Here is a 21,066-nt window from a genome sequence, read left to right as displayed (position 1 = left end):
AATAGTGCCATAATGTACGTAGGATAATATACACATTCATAGCCACATGTAGGCAGTTTTCCAGGAAAAGGGATGGCTTACCTCATAAAAGCCTCGTACGAGCGCCTCTGTCTGCTGGACCACGCCTCGCTCCACTCGCCATTTCACCATTTTCTCTATGTATTCTTTTTTATTTTTTTCCGTTACTTGTATATTGGAGCCCCCAGATTTTAGCTCTCTTTCCGTCACCTGCAGTACAAAGTCCATTATTTGTAATAGGATAAGGGCAGAAGAAAAATGCTGTAGGCCAATAGAATTGAAGGGCCCAAGAGTAGGTCTTTACAAGTCCAGTCTAGAAAATGGTAAACATCAAATTGGGTTTACAGTGCTAATGGAAGAAAACAACAATCTAAGTAATCTCTGCTGAAATTAGCTACGTTTACAATCTTTCTGATACATTTTCATTTTGGACATCCTATAAATGTGACCGTACTTTAATCTTCAATGGGTTAGCAAGCCTGGGACCAGCAAATAAAGCAATGGCAGCTGGAGAAGTGATTTCTCAAATGTAATCACAAATATTCCTTAGCATTCATTGACTAGTCTCCATGATGTAAGACATGGGTAGAGACTATGCACTTAACAAACAAAATGGCGTCCTCCACTTGCATGCTCCCTGTCCACACACAAGTGAAGAAAACTCCTGCATTCTGCGTGTAGGCTAATTCCTAAAAGTGAAACTGATCACAAGGCTAGGCACAGCCATATGGACCTTTGTGAACCAGCCAACCTGCAGAATGGGGGCAAGGGGTGTGCTGCCAGAGAAGCTAATGCATTTAAGAAGCACATCCTCATTCACAATATGAATGGCTCTGTCCTGGGCAATCCATGGGACCCCCACCCCTGCATCAGGTGTCCCCGTGTCAGAATTCTGGTGGAGGGAAACGTGCAGGTCCATGACAGCGTTTCAGAGCTTAAAGAGCATTGCTTTTCAAGAGCATTTATGTTTATTTTTGCACATTTCTACCTTTCAAATGGACGTTAATATAGTAAAGCCATAATCTGCAGTGACTGGTCCTTTAATACTTGTCATTGGAGATGCACAGCCTGCATCCATGCGGGTGGAGGGCTGTCACAACATTACACTGGTGCTAGGTATGCACCCATCACTGGTATTAGCATAATTGACCTAAAAACATTTGACCTAGAACATTTGACCACTTTCTTTACCTTTTTGTTCGATCAAATTTAATTAAATTGTATATATGGGGGTGGGTAAGGGTATAGATTAGGTTCAGGGGAAGTGGGTGGGGGGTTGCGAGGGATCTCCCCCCCACATTTTAAACTGAAAAAAAGGTCAAGTAAATTCGATCAAATGTGATTAGGTCACATGTTTTAGGTGAAATAGACCCAAACCCTGTCACTTAGGTATGGGAGGGGCTTCAGGTCCCTGTGCTCTCAGCCAGTGCCTTTTACACCTCAGAGGACCCTTTCGTGAATCAGCATCAGTGCTGTAGCCAGAATTTCAATACAGGGTGGGCTTGTGCTGCATACACGTGAGCCTAGAGCAGGTGCAACCATAAACAAGGGAGAAATACTTATTTAATTGGAGTGTTTGCATTCACTCGCTCCTTCGCCCAGACCTACGTTTGAGCTTTTATAAGCTCTCTTTATTGCATTGTACGTATGATTAATTCTACTCTTAACCTACTAAATGGGACTAGTTTTATCGACTGTGGAAGGATGCACAGCAAAAAGCATCCTGCCACAATTCACATATAGACATGTCGGTTTAGCAAAAATCTCTGGATCTCTACCAATATGTGAACCTCAGCCCCTCTCTCCCCTGTTGACCCCAAAGATCTCTCCCTTCATAGTCTTCTCCTTTATTGTACAGGTCCCAATTGCTTGATCGCTAACCTTACACCATTTACATACATACATATATTCAAACATGAGTAAATGTTTTCTCTTCTGGCACACAACAGTAATTAGCAAGTATACAGTCTCAAGCTAGTATTACAGACACACCACCTAACACTTTTAGCACCCTCATTCATACTTGCATAAATGCTGAAATGAAGTTCTCAAGTCATGCTCTGAAAGTCCTGGCATTGTCAACACTGGTCACTTGGTATTCCTTCACAGTTTATAAATACAGGCCTACAACTACCAGAATGCAACATAATGTGAGCCTAAAAGCCAAGACTGTTTGAATATTTTACAGCGGAAAGGAAAACAAGGCCCCTCCTTGACAAACAAAATCACCACTTTTCACAAGTCTACATCTTAAGCTTGAGAAGGGTGAAACGAAGGACTGCAATGGGATTTCAGAAAGTCTCAATTTTCTTGGATTTCTTGGTGCTCTTGGAATGAGGCAAGGGAAAACTCAGGAATCAAATATGTGCTGTGGTTTCCAGTGAAACTAACGGCACAATAAAAGGGGAAGTCCTATTTCTTTGGACACTTGGGTGACCTTGAGGAATGGGCAGATACTCTGTGTTCACCCTTGAAGCATAGGAAACATCCAGAGAACCCATCTCTCATCAAGTTCCCCGAGGAAAGAAGAAGCTTCGAGGGTGCAGAGGACGGCAACTCAAGATTGGGAAGTGTCAGATCTGAAGAATGACTTGGAAGTCGTGATGCGAGAAAGGAGGTACTGTCTTGTTTAAAGGGTGGAGATTTAGATCTGTTATGTTGAATTGTGTGCAGTAATCAGTGAATTTGTGTGGGAAGGCATCCAGATGCACATACGGTTGTGTGTTCATACCTGGGTAAATTCAGTGTATCCAAGTTCCTGAGTTGCCGTGCATAGGTATTGTAAGTGGTTCAGAATTTGGAGGCTTTTATGCCAGCAGTTCAGTCTCTACCATCTTGGAACTCAGTAGGGGTTGAGTAGGAATTGTCAGCCTAAGGAAGGGTGGGGAGTACGGGGAGTGGGTGCTGGTGATCCAAATAGAATCAAAGAGCTTTAAAGTGGTATTGTAGATTCTTTCAACCTTAATCACAAAATGATAAGGGGTGCGGTTTGAAAGTACCAGAAACACCAACACCAGGGGATAATTTCCCTTCAGTAAACTCATCTACTGAGTGAAATCGGCCTGGCTCCTAAAAGATATATTGGATGGACACTCAACAAAGGCGGTTTATGCCAGAGGGGCCAGAAGAGTTGGGACATAAATCTGAGTGAAATTCTCAATGATGATACAGAAGATGCTGGAAGAGATGTGGTGTATTTTGCTGGTGGATGGACTATACATCATACATGTATGTGCCGCTGCCCCTCTGAATTCACTGTTTCTGATGGAGGTAAAAGCATTAATATTGAAGCAAGATAAAGCTGCTATGGTAGTCATGATCGGGGGGTATGAATTCCGTGTTACAGCCACAGTTTCGCTAATTTGCAGTGAAATGTTAGACAGGTTACATGATACTACCCTGAGAGATGGACGATATGAACTCTGTGAACTGTGCAGAACTCAGCAGATGGTGTTCTATGAACACTCAGCCTATTTTTACCTCTACCAGACATTCTCCACAATAGTCTTTGTCTTCATGCCAAACCTAGATAGAGTGCACGGGATAGACTACCAAACAAGACATATTTATTTTTAGCTGCAACTGAAATGTTTTGGTTCTCTGGGTATTTGATGAGCGAATGCCTTTCTTTAACAGGAGGAAGGCCTTTAAGAGCATGAGGGAGATATCGAGGTTTTATCTGGAGGAAAATATTTTGTCAGTGGATGGGTCATTTGGATGCCTCTACTAGCAGTTTGCAGAAGTACTGTTATCTACTACTCATCACAGGTCAAAAGAATTAGAGAAGGATGTTAAAGAGAAAGAAAGAGTGCTGCAAAGGTCAAAGTGGGAGTCTGTGTTTTTTTCGAGAGGCAGGATTTCTTGAAGCATGGGAAATTGTTATGCTAGAATACAGGTTAAACATTGGAAAAACAAAGTTATGGTGTTGCCTGCCAAAACCATGTTCAACTATGGGGAGACAGATATGAGAATGTACTGCTGCCGCGAGTGAACAAGGAATACACATTAAGCATAATGGTGAAGCCATTGATAGGTTATGGGCTATAAGGTCAGAGATAATCAATCAGTCTATCTATCTATCTATCTATCTATCTATCTATCTATCTATCTATCTATCTATCTATCTATCCATCCATCCTGGTCAACCGAGCACTGGTATCCTGCAAATACATGTGTTACATGCTGATAAGGGCAAAGAAGACAGGATTGGGGGAGTCCAGGAGTCTCAAAGCGAACGCTGCCGCAGTCAGAAATACAACGTTGTTGTATTTGTAAATGCCGCGGTTTTCTTTCTATGTTTTCCGGGCTTCTCTGGCTCGGAGGAGTCTGGGAAACATAGAAAGAAAACCGTAGCATTTACAATTACAGCAATTTTGTATTTATGTTTGCGGTGGCTTCAGCTTTGAGTCTCCTGGGCTCCGGTGAGCCCGGGAGACTCAAAGCTGAAGCCACCGCAAACATAAATATACTGTTATAAATGCTCCGGTTTTCTTTCTAAGTTAAAAAGAAAACCGCAGCCTTTATTTTGCAGTGCTTTGAAAAAAGAATGAAATTAAAAGCACTTGCCTGCAGCAGCTTGTGTTAATCTCTGCCCTCCGGCAATAATGAAGCAAAAGCCACCTGCTGGTAGATTTTGTTTATTACAGCTGGCTGGCTTTTCTTCATTAGTGCTACAAGGGCAGAGATTAACACAATCACAGGAGGCTTATTCATTTCACAAAATGGATGCCTCCTAGTGCTTGAAATGTGTGACTTTGAGGCTCATTTGCTCAAAAGTTTACATAGGAAGGTTCTTAAAAAATATTTTTTTATATATATTTTTGATCATGGCCCATCTTTTGAGCTAATAAAATATTTGAGCGAACTATTCCTTTAATTGAAAAGTCAGACACTTAGAATTGGAATGCATCACGTCTGTTTCAACACAGAGAACACATTTGCTAAATTATGGGTAATTGAAGGTAAACGAACAGAAGTTAAAGGTGAACAGCAACAACGGTAAGCACGTTTGCTGGCTCTGAAAAAGCTTGCAAACGGACAAAAGAAGGCAGCAATTTTTTGTAATGCACCAGGATTTGTGTTCATCCTTCTTAAAATTGCCAGAGTGAATGATAAATTTAACGACCTTAAGGCAAGTATTATTTCATGTAAGTTATTGCCTGAAACACATGGGTCACTCCAGCTTAAACGTGCTGACACATGATGTGATATTTGCACCCACTCTTCTCTTTCTCTTTCTTCCATACTCATTTCTATTGGTATCTCACCTTTTACTTATCTTTCCTTTGCTCTTTCCCTTTACTAATAAACTATTATCATTGAAGGCTCTCCAAAAGGCCATTGGAAACATCAAAATCAGGGTTGCAAGCCGGTGTAGAGGAATAATGACAATTTACATACAACACACAACATAAACTACATGTTCTTTTAAAAATAAAACATTATCCATTTTCATACAGAATCAACTGACAGGGCGAAAAAACACAATACATTGTAGGAATAATGAATACGTAGTTTTACCCATATTATCAAATATGTCCTAAATCATTTCCAAAGCAAATCCTAATGACAGCACATTTTGAACAATATTGAAAAGCAAACATCCCATAATAAAGCAGCCAACAGTTACAAAAAAACAAAAACAAAACACATAACAAAAAAACACACACACACTCATCCTACACCCCTACAACACAACACAATCCCACCCCTAATTCTCCATTAATAATACACCATTGCACAGAAAACTCAGCCATATAAATTACTAAATGGCGATGCAAAAGAAAGAGTAAAATGGTTAGCTAAATAAAGAATGAAAAGTGAGCAATACAAAGAGCAGCAGCAAGAGTGAGGGTACGAAAGAGTGAATGAAGGGGAAAAAAGCAAGCACAGTAAAGAGTGAAATAAAAAGAAAGTGCAGGAAAGGAAAAACAAAAGAAGAAAACTAAGAGCCAGTGAAAGGAAGATTAAAAGAGCAAATGAAAGAGAATGAGTGAAAGAAAGCAAAAGAACATATGCAAAAGAGTGAAAGAAAGAGAGAGAGAGAGAGAGAGAGAGACCAAATGGTCAAAAGAGCAAAAGAATACTGTAACAGCGAGAGAAAAAGCAGATGACCAAAAGAAGAGTGAAAAAGCAAAGGAAAGCGAGAGAGTGCAAAGGAAGAGTGAAAGAGGGACAAAGCGAGAGGAAGGCCAGCATAAAGAGAAAATAGAGAAGGTGTAAAAGAAAGAGGGGTTCAAAATAGTAAACAAGAGAAAACAAAAAGGGGCACAATAATGAGTACAAGAGCAATCAAGAGAAAGGACGAGTAGAGAGTGAATCGGGGAAAAGAGCAAAGGTGCATATAAAAAAGTGCAAGAAAGAAAGAAAAGCAAAAGAAAATGAAAGAAAAGGCAAAAATAAGAGCAAAAGAAAGAGTGACAGAAAGAGAACTTGTAAAAAAAGAGCAAAATAACTAAACAAAGAAAAGGTTTAAAAACGAATGAGTGAATGAGAGAGAAGTTAACCACAAAAGGGCAAAAGAAAGAGTACAAAAGCATCAGAAAGACTGGGAGACCAAATGAAACGGCAAAACTACTAAAGAAATAATAAAACAAGTGAATTTATGCACACACGAAAGGAAGAATGTTACTTGAAATAACGTTTCTTTTAAGGTTATTAAATGTACCATTCACCTTGTGGGAGGTCTCATAATCTCTTTCTCATTCGTCCATCTTCAGGCCTTTTTGGGGGTCAACAACCAGGTGTATTTTTATTACATTTGTTGCTGTTCTCTAGGGTGGCACTGCTGATTATTGTATTGCTTTAAAAGGAAAATTATGTATGTACATTCAACTTTAAGATGACCCAAATGCAGGATAACTCATTACCTCAGGGCAGAAGTTGGAAAACCATCTCTGCTAAGTTGACAGTATGGGCACCAACAACCTTTCAAAAAAGATAACTGGGGACCATTTGTCATTCGTTGGTAAGGAGCTGTCTGACTTGAACAATGGAAGTGGAATGTAGCGAAATATGGGCAGGCTATTTGTGGACTGGATCTATTTCAAAGAGTGGGAACCTGCGTACAACATGAAGCAAAATGAAAAGCCTTCCTGAATGTACCTTGTCCTACATATATCATTTCACGATGTTAAAAAGGTCTTGAACCCCATAGAGCATATAACCATGTTTTTCACGTCTATAATTGTCATAAGTCACATACATCCCTCCCATCAACTTCCTACACTTTGATAGTAAAACCTTGATCAGAATGCAAACTCAACCCGTTTACGGCTTGCACCATTGCAGAGATGAGTTGTCTTCTTTCGAAAATGGCTTCACATTAGCTGACCGCCTTCCTCGACGGCACACTGACCTGTCCGAAGACTTCCTCGTTGACCGTGAAGGTGAGGTCCAGCATATCGGTGATGTCGTTGTCCTTCATCCACTGTAAGCTCTGATGGAACTCCTCGTCCAGATATTCCAGGTCACTCAAATCACAGGGTCTGAAGGTGGCGAGAGACAGAAATATGGATCAGTATCTTGACAAACATCTGCGACAACCACGTTGGTCCCCCCCTGAAACCGATCCTACATTCAGCTGCTCAAATGACTTCTGTCACAGGCAAGTCTCACCCGTTTCAAACGAAATGATCGGGGACAAAAACGCATGCATGTTTGTGCTGCATTCGGGGCTATAGAAAATGCCGAATCCAATAAAGCCGAACGTGGGGAGCAGGGGTTGTGGGGGTGTCCCCCGCATACACAGTTCGGCATTATGGGCTTCGGGCATTGCCGGGGTTTCCCCCACTTACATAACATCAAAAGCGGTGGAAGTATATATATATAAAAAGCTGTTTGAAAAATGCGAGCATTTCAGCCTCGCTCTGTTCAGCTTCGGTATTTCCATCGGTGTGCAGTCATAATGTCGACAGTCAAAATGTCGACAGTCAAAATGTCGACAAATAAATGTCGAAAAACAATAATGTCGACAAACAAAAATGTCGACATTTTTCGATATTTTTTCGAAATTTTATTTATTGTATGAATAAATAAATAAATATATATATATAAGATGTGTTGAGTATGAGGGGTGGTTGGGGGGGTGTGGGGGGGTGACAGGGGGGTGTTGGGTGAGGGGGGGTTGGGGGGGGGGACCCCCCCATAGTAAATGATGCTATTTTTATTTATTTAATTATTGACTAAATAAATAAATAAATAAATATATAATTGGTATGTGTTGAGTATGAGGGGTGAAAGGGTGGTTGGGGGGTGTGGGGGGGGGTGGCAGGGGGGTGTTGGGTGAGGTGTTGATAGTTTTAAGGGTTTATAGTCATAATGTCAAAAAAAAAAAAGTCAACATTTTTTTTTCGAAAAAATGACTTTTTACATTATAAGTATAGGATGATTTTTTTCGACATTATGACTATAAACCATTTCCATCTACGTTCTTTCAGCGAACATCGTCTCACCACATCACTAGCTTCTGATTTTCCTTTCCACCTTTCCATCTCTTTGGGATCTGCTGCACCAACTTCAAGGCGCTTGCCTGAATGAGCCTAAACATCTACCTCAGAAGTTACTGTCATCAGGCGAGGGGTTGAGGCCAGAGGAAGGAGTAACAGAACCACCCACCATACGATTGTTCGACTGACAATCTATACATGTAGACGCTAAAGGCGACTTGCCTCGGCTTTCCCCTCCACTGCACCAAGAGCCTGGAAAACCTATTCGAGTTGACATGCACCGTGCGTCCTCCCTTCTTATTTTATGTAAAATCTTCCTTCTTTTCTTGCTTAGTCTTGAATTAGCTTTTCCCTTTTTCTGTTAATTAGCTATTTTCTGATATTAGCTTTGTTTTTTCTGCATATTTATGTTTTTTATAGTATTTCTCTTCTGCTTGCTTTTGCTCTACCTTTTGCTACTCATTTTTAAGTTGTTTATTTAGGTAATTACCATTGTTTGATTATTGCTTTTGTAATAATCTTTGAATATTTATTACAGCACCCTGCCACTCTTCGAAGCACTTAATCAAATATTTTATACATTGATATAGTTCAAGAAAGGGATATATGGAACAGTGAAGAGTTTTAAACCAAGACATGGTTGGCATAGAAACTTTGTGTGCTGCTTTTAGACAGTGCATATTTCAGTATGCTCATCCTCCCTCCTGCCCACTAAGAGAGAGGTTGGGCACATTTTCAATTTACTGCTTGAGGCGACTTGAAGGCTTCCTGACAAAGCTGAATACTGATGGGCAAGGATCTCCATTTGCAAACCAAGTGCATCATACTTTCCTTCCTCAGGGTGAGCTAATCCTAACAATGCTGCTGCTGCCTCGGTTGGAATATGCTCTGATTACTTACCAGTAATCTTCATAACTCCTAGTCTTACACTTCCTCACCATAGTACTTCCCTATAAGGCCCAGTAAGATGCTGATTCCTATATAAAGATGGCACATGCATGTTCGTGACATGGGTGTGTGGACTAGCTTTGCACCACACAGGTATTAGGGTATGCAGGGCCACAGCCCCATGTCATGCCCCCATCATGGAGCTACACTCATGTCTAGCCACCATTCCTTTTTTGCCCACATATGACAATTCCAACACTTGGGAGGTAGAGTCCCCAGTCCATATTTGTACTCACACAATTGATTGATATTTAGTCAATCCATCCCAGGGCTCCTAAATATAACCCCAGTGTCTTAAAGGTTCAACCGCAGCCCTTTCTAACATGATCTGTGCATGCACCAATAGCGAGTGCATTCGACTGAATCGGTATTATGAAAATTGAACTGTGCCACTTTTTTTCTGCCCTTTTCACTGGGGTGCCCAATTGGATTGTCCATTTTACCTTGCAGAGACCTCTCTGAATGTCCTCAAGTCTCAAGCTCCTTTTTTATGTGTGCTGGAAATATGATGTACGGGACCTTCATAGATTTGTAATTCTACGCCAATCCTCCCTTGTCATGAGGCACTCTACTACCACATCTCTTGAAGAAGTAAGAACCGATCATAGACTCAAATTCCTGGTGATGAACCTGCATTACCTCCAAATCCCTCTTCCTTGTCCCAGTACTTTTCCTATGAGGCCCGTCTTTCACACATGAACTTTTATTTTTCTTTCTTGGAGCTATAATACCCCCTTACTTACCCACAATCCTCAGTTCATTAAATTCCAAGTCGGATTATTGGACCTTCCACACCTCGAGCCTGTGCTGGGGATTGTCAGTACTGTGACGAGGAAGAGTAAGACTACTAGTAATAAATATTACTGGCAAGTAATCGGAGCATTACCTCCACGTCACTCTTCCTTGTCCCAGTATTTACCTATGAGGTGTACCCAAGCCACAATGCACGTGGAAAGGCCCAATGAGACATACCAAGATAATGCATCAATGCTGCAGCCAATACCAATTTAATCTGCACAAGAAACCAACCCAAGGCTACAGTTGGTCACTGTCAAATGTGCCACCAAAAAGGAACCATGCCTGGGGTTATTCACATTAAGCCTTTAGTGTGTGATGAAAGTATTAGGGTCCGCTCAGGTGGCCACCCTACAGATCTTGTGAAGGGAGACCGTCTGCCCCTCTTGAAATGACCCTGAACATGCAGCGCAGCCGGCAAACCAGAAGACAAATAAACCATGCGATAACAGTCTTAATCCAACCACTGATGGATACCACAGATGCCTTCCGGGCACCAAAAGTAATCAGGAGATGGACCAACCTCCGATAACCCTCCGTCCGTGAAAGATATTCCAAGGCTGACCTTCGCACATCTATGGCATGCCAGGTCCCTTCTTTAGGCGTGTGGGGATCCCGAAAAAAAACAGGAAGAACCCTGTCTTGCGACAAATGAAGTTTTGAAACTGCCTTTAGCAGAAACATAGGGTCACAGCGCAACACTAGAGTATCACCACAAACTCTAAGAAAAGGAAGCCGCCACAACAAAGCCCAATTCTACGCAACCTACTAGCCGAAGTAAAAGAAAAATGATCTTGAGCGTGAGGTGCTTTATGTCAATAAGGGAAATGGGCCTGAAGAGAGCAGACTGCGAGAACCGTATGACAAGGGGCAAATCCCAAGGAGTAACCCTCCTATACTGTGGGGGCATAGAGGATGCCAAGCTCTTAAGGAACCTGCCCACCAAACCCTCATCCTTCAGGGCGCCCTCCAACCCTCCCAGTGTCTATCATAGTCTCGAAGCATGCTAGGCCTCTTAGAATGCAGGATGGTCTCAGCCACCTGGCCTGAGAGACCCAAGGCTAGCAACTTCTCCTACTCAATAGCCATTTTGGCCAACAGACCACATGGAGCCCCAACCCCTGACCAGCTTGTATAGGGCAGGATTAACTCAGAATCCGCCAGACCTCTTGGGACTGGAGATCTAAAAGAGAGGGGAACCATCCCCTGTGGGTCCAGAAGGGAACCACCAGGATTACAGAGGACCTGTTCTACCTGATCTTCTGCACCACCCTGTGGATGAGGGGACTGGGAGGGAAGGCATATCAAAGTCTTTGAGGCCACTCCAGGTTCAAGGCATCCACTACCCAAGCACCCGCCGAAGGGAACCAGGAGCAGGACTTGGGGACTTTGGCATAGGAGGGGCAGGCAAAGAGATACAAAATTTGACCCTCGTATCTCTGAGAATGCCCTGTCCGAGAAAACCAACTCCTGCGAACTACGAAAGACCCTGCTGAGACGGTCTGCCACAATATTTCTCACCCTCAAATGTGAACCTCCTCTAGCGAAAAACAGGTGTTGTTTTCCTGAACCATCATGGACTCCACAGAAACCCCCAGTCCAGACTGCTGGCATCAGTGACAAGGATGATCTTTGCAGTGTGATCCAACTCAACCCCCTTCCACAGGGACCCCATGTGCAGCCACAAGGTCAGGTGCTCCTGCAACCCCTTTGAAATTGGGATGAGAGTCTAGAGGGATTGGAAAAAGAGGGCCTATTGTTGCAGGATATTCACCACCAAGGGGCGAAGATGGAGATAAGCCCAAGGGACAAGGAAAACACAAGAGGCCATAAGCCCCTGTACCACTAGCAGTTCCCATGCCGGCACCCAATTGTGATGCAAGACACGGGAAAGAAGAGCTTGGAGATGAAGGGCCCTTTCCTGGGGGAGGAAGACCTTTCCCTGCCTGGTGCAGAACTGAGCCCCTATGGACAGCAGATCCTGGGAAAGAATGAGGTGGGACTTCCCCCAGTTGGTGAGAAACCCTCATTCCTGGAGAGCCCAGCAGACCCAGAGGAGATGGTCCTGGACAGTACCCCTGAAAGCCACCTTGATCAACCAGTCTTCAAGATAGGGGAAGAGCTGAATACCCAGTAAATGTAGATGAGCCACCAACGGGACCACCAACTTTGTAAACACCCTCTGAGCTGACTTCATTCCAAAGGGAGGAACCCAGAACTGAAAATGGCTGCCCCCACAGAAAGCCTAAGATACTTCTGGTGAGACGGGCGGATGGATATGGTAGTAGGCATCCTGGAGATCTAATTCCACCAACCAATCCCTTCTCTGCACCAAGGGAATAATTTTCTGAAAGATCTCCATTTTGAAACCATTCTCCTTCATAAACAAATGGAGAGCTTTCTGGTCCAAAATCAAACAGAACTTCCCCAAGGGTTTCAGAACCAGAAATACTCGAGAGTAGAACCACTAACCCCATTGCTTCCAGGGAACTCTCACAATCACCCTCTTGTCCAGCAGGTTGACAAGGGCTGCGGACATGGCCATCCTCTTGGCGCAGTTTCTGGGCATAACAGTCATGGTCATGCTGGACTGAACCGGACAGAAAGGAACTCTATCCAGTAAATGGCAAAGGATTGGTATGCTGTCATCCAACTCTGTGACCCCGAGTTATAGGACTCACTCAATTACTAAATCAATAATACAATGTCTAGAACTATGCTCAAGATGAATTTCATCAAGGTATTGTTTTAATACTCAAAGTCTGAAACAGCCGACACGTGTTTCGACCTGCACGGTCGTCCTCAAGGCAATGTCTTCAAAGGATATCACATCCTTTTACTGAGTGTAACGTGTGGTATAGATGCATGGAAACTTCTCCTGAATAGGGTAAGTCTCTTCTAGTCAGCAGTTTGGTTAAAACGGGTTCCTTATCAGTTGTCCTCTAATATAGTAGCGAGGTTAGGTCAATTATTCTCCAAATAGAACGTGTTGATTTGCAAAGCCAGGCTCCTAAATTAGTCTTCTTATAAGTGAAATCTAGTTGGTTGGGCTGTGTCTTCTCATCATTTGTTCGGTCCAAATACGTTTACTTAACAGGCCATTCGGGATACATCCCCATGAAATTTGGACCGAACAAATTGTGGCATTCAGTGAAAGACATTCATTTTATAGTTCACAACATTAGTGCAAACGAAAAGGTGAGATAATGAAAACAATTAATAAGAAATCCTAGAAATGATAGAAGGTAAAAGATGGCATGTGGCATTTGGAAAGTTCATTATTCCTCTCTTTCTCAAAAGCAAGTCTTCACCAAATCTTGGGTGACGTCGCTATACATAGTATGGGACTCAGTGAGATGAGGCGTACTGGTAGGTCCTTAACCATGGACATTTCGGCTGGTTATGTATGCACCTTCGACTGGGCCTTCGGATTGCTGAGCTCAGTGGTGAAGGAAAAATAAGTTCATGTGTGTTACCCACAGGCTCTATGGTGGTGTGGATATTGTTAGAAAGGATTATTCTGTGACCAGAGGTATTGGTTCCAGAAGGGTTAGTTTGGATTAGGAGGAGTTACTAGTCTTGTCTGAGCTCCTGTATCAGCTGCTGAGCTCTAGATAGAATAAGTGGGGACTGGGTTTCCTGTTTCTCTGTCGTTAGTGGTGGGCACTGGTAGTTGCCTCCATCGTACCTCGATGTGGTGTGGAAGCAGGTAATGAGGAGGGGACCATGAGAGAAAGAAAAAGAGAAGGGAAAGCACTGGTAATTGTTGGTGGAGAGACTCATTGTATGGGCCAGCTCATGGAGTTGGTGGGTTGTTTTTACCTTGTCGATCAGCAGCTGTATTCACATACTGTTATACTGCGTCTGTGAAAGTTGTCAGGAATGGTGGGCTCACAAGTGTCTGCCCTGGTGCCTTGGGTAATCTGTTGGTGAGAGAGCATAGCTCGAGCATATATCAGAAATACAAAAGGTGTGGGCATGAAGGGTGTAGCAAGCGTATCCCTGTGCTGGATTAGGCCTAGTTCTGTCTGTCAAGTGACAACGTGGCGTCCGCAGATCTGTTCTGTGCGTCGGTGCTTGGGCTAGTGTTTCTTTGAATGTTCATTGCGCATGCGCATGTGGTCAAAGCTTTACTCCGCGGGTGTTGGCATGGCAAGTTGTCATTGTAACTGTCCTGGCCAACACAAATGATGCAATGCCATTCTGAAGTATGCTGTAATTTGCTGTCCAATGACCAAGCCAGATCTGTGTCCCTGCTCCTAGGCGTGCATAGGTGATGAGGCAGCCTTGGTGTCCAGAGATGGGGCTGGTTATAGATCAGTCCTTGCTCATACGCCTGTGAACAAAATCTTGCAGGTGTCAGGGCTGTGCATTGGCATAGTATTTTACGTATTGGCATCGGGCCGTGTAGTTGGTGGAGATCCCAGGCCTGTTGTACCTATCTAGGCTTAGATAAAGCGGGATGTGATGTGCTGTGCCAAGACATATTTGGATGCTGAAGGTGGGGAATCTAGTGTCCATGGGTTCCTGAAAGGGCATTTATGTTGTATTTTACCCAGACATTATTGACCAACAAATGTATATATCAGGTCATTGAACCCTAATGTAATGGGTTTAAGTTTATGGATCCACAATGCTTCTTTGTGAGATAAGGCATTACTTGTGTTGGTGTTATTTCTTACCAGGTTCACTACCCACCACTTTATGTCATCTGGGCCATGTTGTAGTTCCATAAAGTGTGAAACCATTGGAGCAGAGTGGGTCTTGCACCTGATCCATGAACGGTGCGCCCCAATTCTTTTGTATACTTCTCTCGTTGTTTGACCTACATACTTGAGCCTGCATGGGCATTTTATTATGTAGATTACATTCTTGGTTTTGCAGCTGGAGAAGTTTTTTTATGCTCCACTCCCTTCCTGCCACTGTAAAAGTTTTGATTTTAGTGATGAAAGAGCAGGTTCCAAAGGGATGGTGGCCTGTGATTTCTCGCAAGTTCCAAAGTGAATTCTGTGTTTCTTTTTTCCCAAATCTGCTGTGGGTGAGATGTTCCTTTAAGTTCTTTGCTCGTTTAAATGCCATTCTTGGCATTGGCTCGCCTGGGATGCTAAGCTGTATTAATGGCCAGAATTGTTTGAATATTTTTTTAATTTTACTGGTATTTGGACCAAATGTGGTTACACAAGTTAGTGTATCCTCCTCTGATGTTTGTAAGTTGGGACTCAAAAGGGTTTCCCTTGGTGTGTACTTGGCTCTTTTCTGGGCTGCTTTGAACAGTTGCTTGGGGTATCCTCTACTGGACAAACTTTGTTCCAGGTCTTTGGCGTAGTGAGTGTATTTGGAGGGTTCCTTGCATGCTGGGAGGTCTTCATTGTTGGTAATGGTAAGGTCTAGAACGTTGATGGTTTAGGGCTGCTGCATAGAGTGAACTGAATTACTGTGGTTTGTTCATTTAACCATTTGTGGAATTCTTCTAGCGATGCAGTATCTCAGTTCCAAATGAAGATGATGTTGTCTTTGTATCGCTTCCACTTACTGATTCTGTGGCACAAGGGATTGGTGTTGTTGACTACGTCATTCTTCTCGTATTCTGCCATGTAGATTACAGCCAGGCTAGGTGCAAAAGTTGCTCCCAATGCGGCACCGCACCTCTGAAGATCATATGTATCTTTGAACAGGAAGAAATTCTTGCATAAGGCCATAACATTCACTGGTACTCTTTTTGTGTCATATGGTGTGTTAAGAGGTTTCTTATACACTCCAAAGCCGCTCCTTGTTGGATACTCATATAAAGAGCCTTGAAGTTCATTGTGATGCCCTTTATCAGCAGTTGGTGTGATAGTGACACAGCCAACTGCTGGCCAATCACTGCAGAGGGGTGAGAGACAGGAGTGCAGCACACCTCTAGAAAACACACGCTGCAGACATGGGCTGGCAGGACCAAGAAGGCCCTGCAACTACAGAGGGATGCAGGGAGGGGCCTCAACAAACCCCTCCCACCCTCTGGGAACTTAGATGCAAACCAGGAGAGGCCACCGATGCCCTGCATTTGGTGCCACAACCCAGAGACTGGTCACCTTACTAGGAGCCCCAGACTTGACGGTGCTGGGAAAACAGTGATCCAGACATACCAATGCTCTGGCCGCCATCGGCCCCGCAAACCCTGTAGGAGGGCCAAGAGGGGCAAGCAAAATCCGTCTCAACTGCAGAATCCGAGCCCCACAGGTATCCCAGGAGCCAACCTACCGCTGGACGGACACTGTCACCCCGCTGGAGAAGTTGCCAGGGAGGGAACAGCATGATGTTCCCCAGGTTCCCGCTCCGGGAAGGAATCCAGTCGCGTCCGGGGACAGGAAATAAAGCACTGAGGATTGTGGTTAAGTAAGGGGATATTACAACTCCAAGAAGAAAAAAAAGTTCATGTGTGGGAGGCGGGGCCTCATAGGAAAGTACTGGGACGAGGAAGAGGGACGTGGAGGTAATGCATGTTCATCACCTGGAATTTGAGTCTATGATCTGTTCTAACTTCTTCAGGAGATGTGATAGTAGAGTGCCTCATGGCAAGGGATGATTGCTGTAGAATTATGAATCTATGAAGGTGCCTTAGGTCATATCTCCAGCACACATAAAAAAGGAGCCTGAGCTTTGAGGACATTCAGGGAGGTCTGTGCAAGGTAAGATGGACAATCCAATTGGGGGCCACAGTGAAAAGGGCAGAAAAAAAGGGGCACAGTTCCATTTTCATAATACAGATTCAGTCCAATACACTTGCTGTTGGCGGTGATCAGATTATCTTAGAAAGGGCTGCGAGTGAAACTTTAAGACACTGGGGCTATATTTAGGAGCCCTGGGATGGATTGACTAAATATCAATCACTTGTGTGCGTACAAATATGGACTGGGGACTCTACCTACCAAGTGTTGGAATTGTCATATGTGGGCAAAAAAAGAATGGTGGCTAGACATGAGTGTAGCTCCATGATGGGGGCATGCCATGGGGCCATAGCTCTGATTGCCCTGTTCACTGTGAGGTGTAATGCTAGTCCACATACCTGTTCCACCATCTTTATGGCGGGATCAGTGCATTACAGAGCCACACAGCGGTCAATGCTGATCACTTGTGCATTATAGGGCGGCACTTCCATCGGCATGACCACAGCAGCACTGCAGCTATATGTGCCACTTCAGAAGGTGACACAATAAATACTCACCCACCAGGGAAATCCTGAGTTTGGACCTTTAAGGGGTAGCCTCTGGTTTATGTGGTCATTGGCCACTCTCTATGTCCATTCTGATTAATTGATGTAGAGAACCAGGGGCACGCCTGGCTGCTACACATACATTCGGCAGAACTGGCAGCCTAGCATTGAACAGACTTGCTATCACCACAATGTACTGACATAAGCAGTTTGCGCAAAACTGTACACATCCGTGTGACTTGGGGAATCAAGCGGCTCATTTGAGACTTGGCTCTATCTGAAACTCTTCCTTTTCAGGTACTGGCCAATTTGAATAGCCTTTGGGGGAAAATCTCAGAGAAATTGAGCCACACGCTGTTGAACCATGGCTCTGGTATATTACATGCTTGTGGCATTCATCTTTCCTCTAAGTCAGTGGTGGGCAACATGTGGCCTGTCAGATGTTGTGGCCTGCTACTCCCATCAGCCCTTACCGCTGAATCATGGGAGTCGTAGGCCAAAACATCTGGAGGGCTGCACATTGTCTACCACTTCTCTGAGCAAACTTAGCAAAATGTGATTTTTGTATAAGAAAGGAAAGGGCTGATTCAGGATGCTGGATGGCGCAGCACACAAGTGGTGTGCACCCCCGTACTCGAGACTTACCATCCAAGCATACACAACATCTTACTACTCACAACAAAGTCTTGATTTAATGTATGGTTGTATTCATATTTAAATTGTAATTTAATGTTTCAGATAGTATACAGACATTGCAAATGTAGCTTTAAACAGACAAGCTTGTCCCTAGTGCCACTATTCGCCATTTGGCCCACATTTCGCCCATTGAGAAACACGCGCGTTGGTTTCAGGAGGTATACTTCTCTTTTAAGGGGCACTGTACTGAGTCTGAGCTTGAAGGCTACAGTTCCTGCTGAGGGGAGGCAGCATTATGTATACTTACAATCGAAGCAATGCCTTGTAGAATGGTCTCGTGAAGAAAGCATCCAGGAGGTACTGATGAATGAGGGCAAGGCCGAGAATGCGCCCACTGAACCTGAACCTGGAAGAGAAACAGCATGCGTCAGGCTAACTAGATGCACCTCTCCCAGCAGCATTCGGAAGTACTAGCTTTACTCCTACAAAGCACTCATCCGGACGTCCCCACTCCATTACATGACCGTGGTGCTGCTGAGGCACAGCACACCTTCTTGGCCCCTGTGTTAAAAAGCATTCCGCAGCCACTTTGAACCGATTCACACACCTCTATCAAAATATCCGTACATAGTCGCTGACAGAATCACACATACCCTACAACAGATCCTCATAGCTCCCATATTGTTGTCAACAGACCCGCATATAACGTTCAACAAAAGCCCACGTATTTCCAAAGAGCCTCTCATGGTATCCTATTGTTTTTGCGACAGTAATTATTTTGAAGTAATTTACTTTGAAGTAATTACTCTGAAAACACTTCGAATTATATAGGGGGCTGCGCGTCAAGGGGCTAAACAGGGTGGGGAGGAGCTTGCATTAGGGGTACGTGTAGGGGAAGGCAGGGGTTGGGGGGAAACAAATAAAACTTTAAAACATTACTTCAAAGCAATAACTGTCAGAAAAGTGACACAAACCCCTCTCACATAACTTACAAGAGATTCAGGTACTGCATCAGTAGCGTCCGTCTGTGGTGTGCTAACCCACACACTATATTGTCAGGGGAGGAATTGGGCCGGAACAAGACGGAGCTTCGCTCTGGCAAAAACTGCTTTGCCGTTCATTGTATTGCATTGTAGGCCCAAACCCACCCCCACCAAGTTGAGGAAACTCTCTACCCAGGAGTTCTGTACATTTCTTCAACGCTGTGCGTTTGAAGTCTGCTGTGCGTTTGAAGTCTGCTGTGCGTTTGAAGTGTGCCACACATCTCGGCTCTCATTGGCAGCGCAATATGCAAAATTCACAAACTGCCCCTGAAAGTCATCCTTTGCTCACTAGGACAGGCCAAACTCAAGCATTGAAACGGTCCAAAACTGTATATATGTATGTTATGTCAAACTTCCTGTCACATGAGGTATTTTAACAGTATGGTGTTTGTGTATCACTTGTTGTGATCAAGCGTTGAGGTAACCGCGAAACGAGTCATTTTTTGTGTCATTAAGTATGGAGCAGCACGTATTTTGTGGTTTTTATTAACAGTCGTGGTCTGCATAATGAAGAAGATATTTTGTCTGCAGTAAACGAGCTTCCTGGTGATTCTCTTTAGAACGGGGGAGTGCCTCCCATTCCGACTGTAGGAAAACAGTCTCATCATATATATATATATATATATATAATGCTCCCCGCCTCCCTCCTGCACTGCCTCCAGGCCACCCATTGCACTGGGAACTGTATCTGTACCCATACAGTCCCCCACATTTCTTCTGCAATTATCAGATATACCTTATCTGACTAATCATGCACTTGCCACTTGATGGCTGCACCACCACCTTTGTCATCGCCTGTATTTATTTATTTCACTTATTATTTGTTCTTTTCTCCCCTCTTTTATGCACTTTCCACTTTTCCCCCTTCCACGCACTTTCCCCCTTTTCCCTTCTCAATGCACTTGCGCTTTCTTAATGTCACTGGGCCTAGTAAGATCTTTGTTTTTGTTCTCCCTTGTTCCCCTCCCTTGCTTGGACGCGCTCTGAAACACTTGGGTACAAGCGCAATATAAATAAAATATCATATATCATTTTACTATCATGGTGATTATTCTGACAGATGAAATGAGCACCAAACCACGTGTGCATTGCATGCTCAGAAAGAATGTACGTTTAAATTACTATTACAGACATGTTTGATAAATTGGCAGCCATTCTTATTTTCCCAAAATGCACTTTGTTTTTATCCAAAGCAGCCAGCATCCTATAGTAAGGGTACCCACATTATTCAACACTTAGATTCACCCCCTCATTCCCCCCACACTACTGACACTCCACCCCCCCATCTACTACCATCTTCCCTGCGCGCGAAGGGTGGAGGTCCGTGGTGAGTTCCCCCAGTTATTTTTTGTCCATTTCCGGCACTGTATGTTCTTAATGGTTTCCCTGCTTCCCAGGCTGCTGAGTAATCTCAGCTAAGATGGCAAATGTTGTTGAACATGAGTGGTTGGTGCCCCAGAAGGCAATATAATATCCTGAAGGCTATCTCTTGAACAGCACTGGTGTACTGTCAAACAGCAGAGTTGAGAAGGAGGTTTAATAGAAGCTTCTCTTTGGCCAGGATCTGGTTGATAAAATACAGACTACTTCTTGTGCAGAAAAGGTAAAAAGAATTGAAAATTATTTCACCTGTACTTAATCCCGTGCTCCTGTTGGAACTAAGCTATGCTACTCTAATGTGCTCTATGTAGAAGAGAACACATGCCTGGCGCTGCTTTTACTTTGCACCAGCATGGCTCGGATGGTACAGGCATGGTTTGCATAATATTCTACCAGTCCAAAAGCTGCAAACATTTCTGCGCAATGTCACCTTTTAGCTCGGCATTGATGGCACTTCACTTCTGCTCCATTGCTAGGCTAAAGTCACGTGACAGGGCACGATAGGCTGTGGCTGCTGTCATTGATATATTTCACTTGTTAAACCCTCACCCTAAAACGGAAGCGCATCCAGAGTTCTGTTCCCTGATTTGCATAATGTATGTGT

At 43.7% G+C, this 21,066-nt stretch overlaps 1 protein-coding gene across 5 annotated transcripts in view; it reads right to left on the bottom strand.

Annotated features, from left to right (window-relative positions):
- HECW1 (HECT, C2 and WW domain containing E3 ubiquitin protein ligase 1) overlaps window positions 1-21,066 on the bottom strand; it is a 1,624,660-nt gene that overhangs the window by 35,361 nt on the left and 1,568,233 nt on the right. For all 5 annotated transcript variants that reach the window (XR_011274209.1, XM_069613305.1, XM_069613307.1 and 2 more), the window contains 3 exons: window positions 18,347-18,445; window positions 7,376-7,505; window positions 82-228 (listed from right to left, as the gene is read on the bottom strand). Coding sequence is in view for 4 of the 5 variants with exons in the window: in XM_069613305.1 (XP_069469406.1) it covers window positions 82-228; window positions 7,376-7,505; window positions 18,347-18,445 (376 nt within the window). In the remaining variant the exon portion in view is untranslated. The remainder of the gene's footprint in view (window positions 1-81; window positions 229-7,375; window positions 7,506-18,346; window positions 18,446-21,066) is intronic.

The sequence above is a fragment of the Ambystoma mexicanum genome, chromosome 5p (assembly GCF_040938575.1).
Source record: "Ambystoma mexicanum isolate Mex_15411 chromosome 5p, UKY_AmexF1_1, whole genome shotgun sequence".
Lineage (NCBI taxonomy): Eukaryota > Metazoa > Chordata > Amphibia > Caudata > Ambystomatidae > Ambystoma > Ambystoma mexicanum.
The sequence above is the reverse complement of the archived record's forward strand: the minus strand, read 5'-3'. Positions and strand labels throughout refer to the sequence as shown.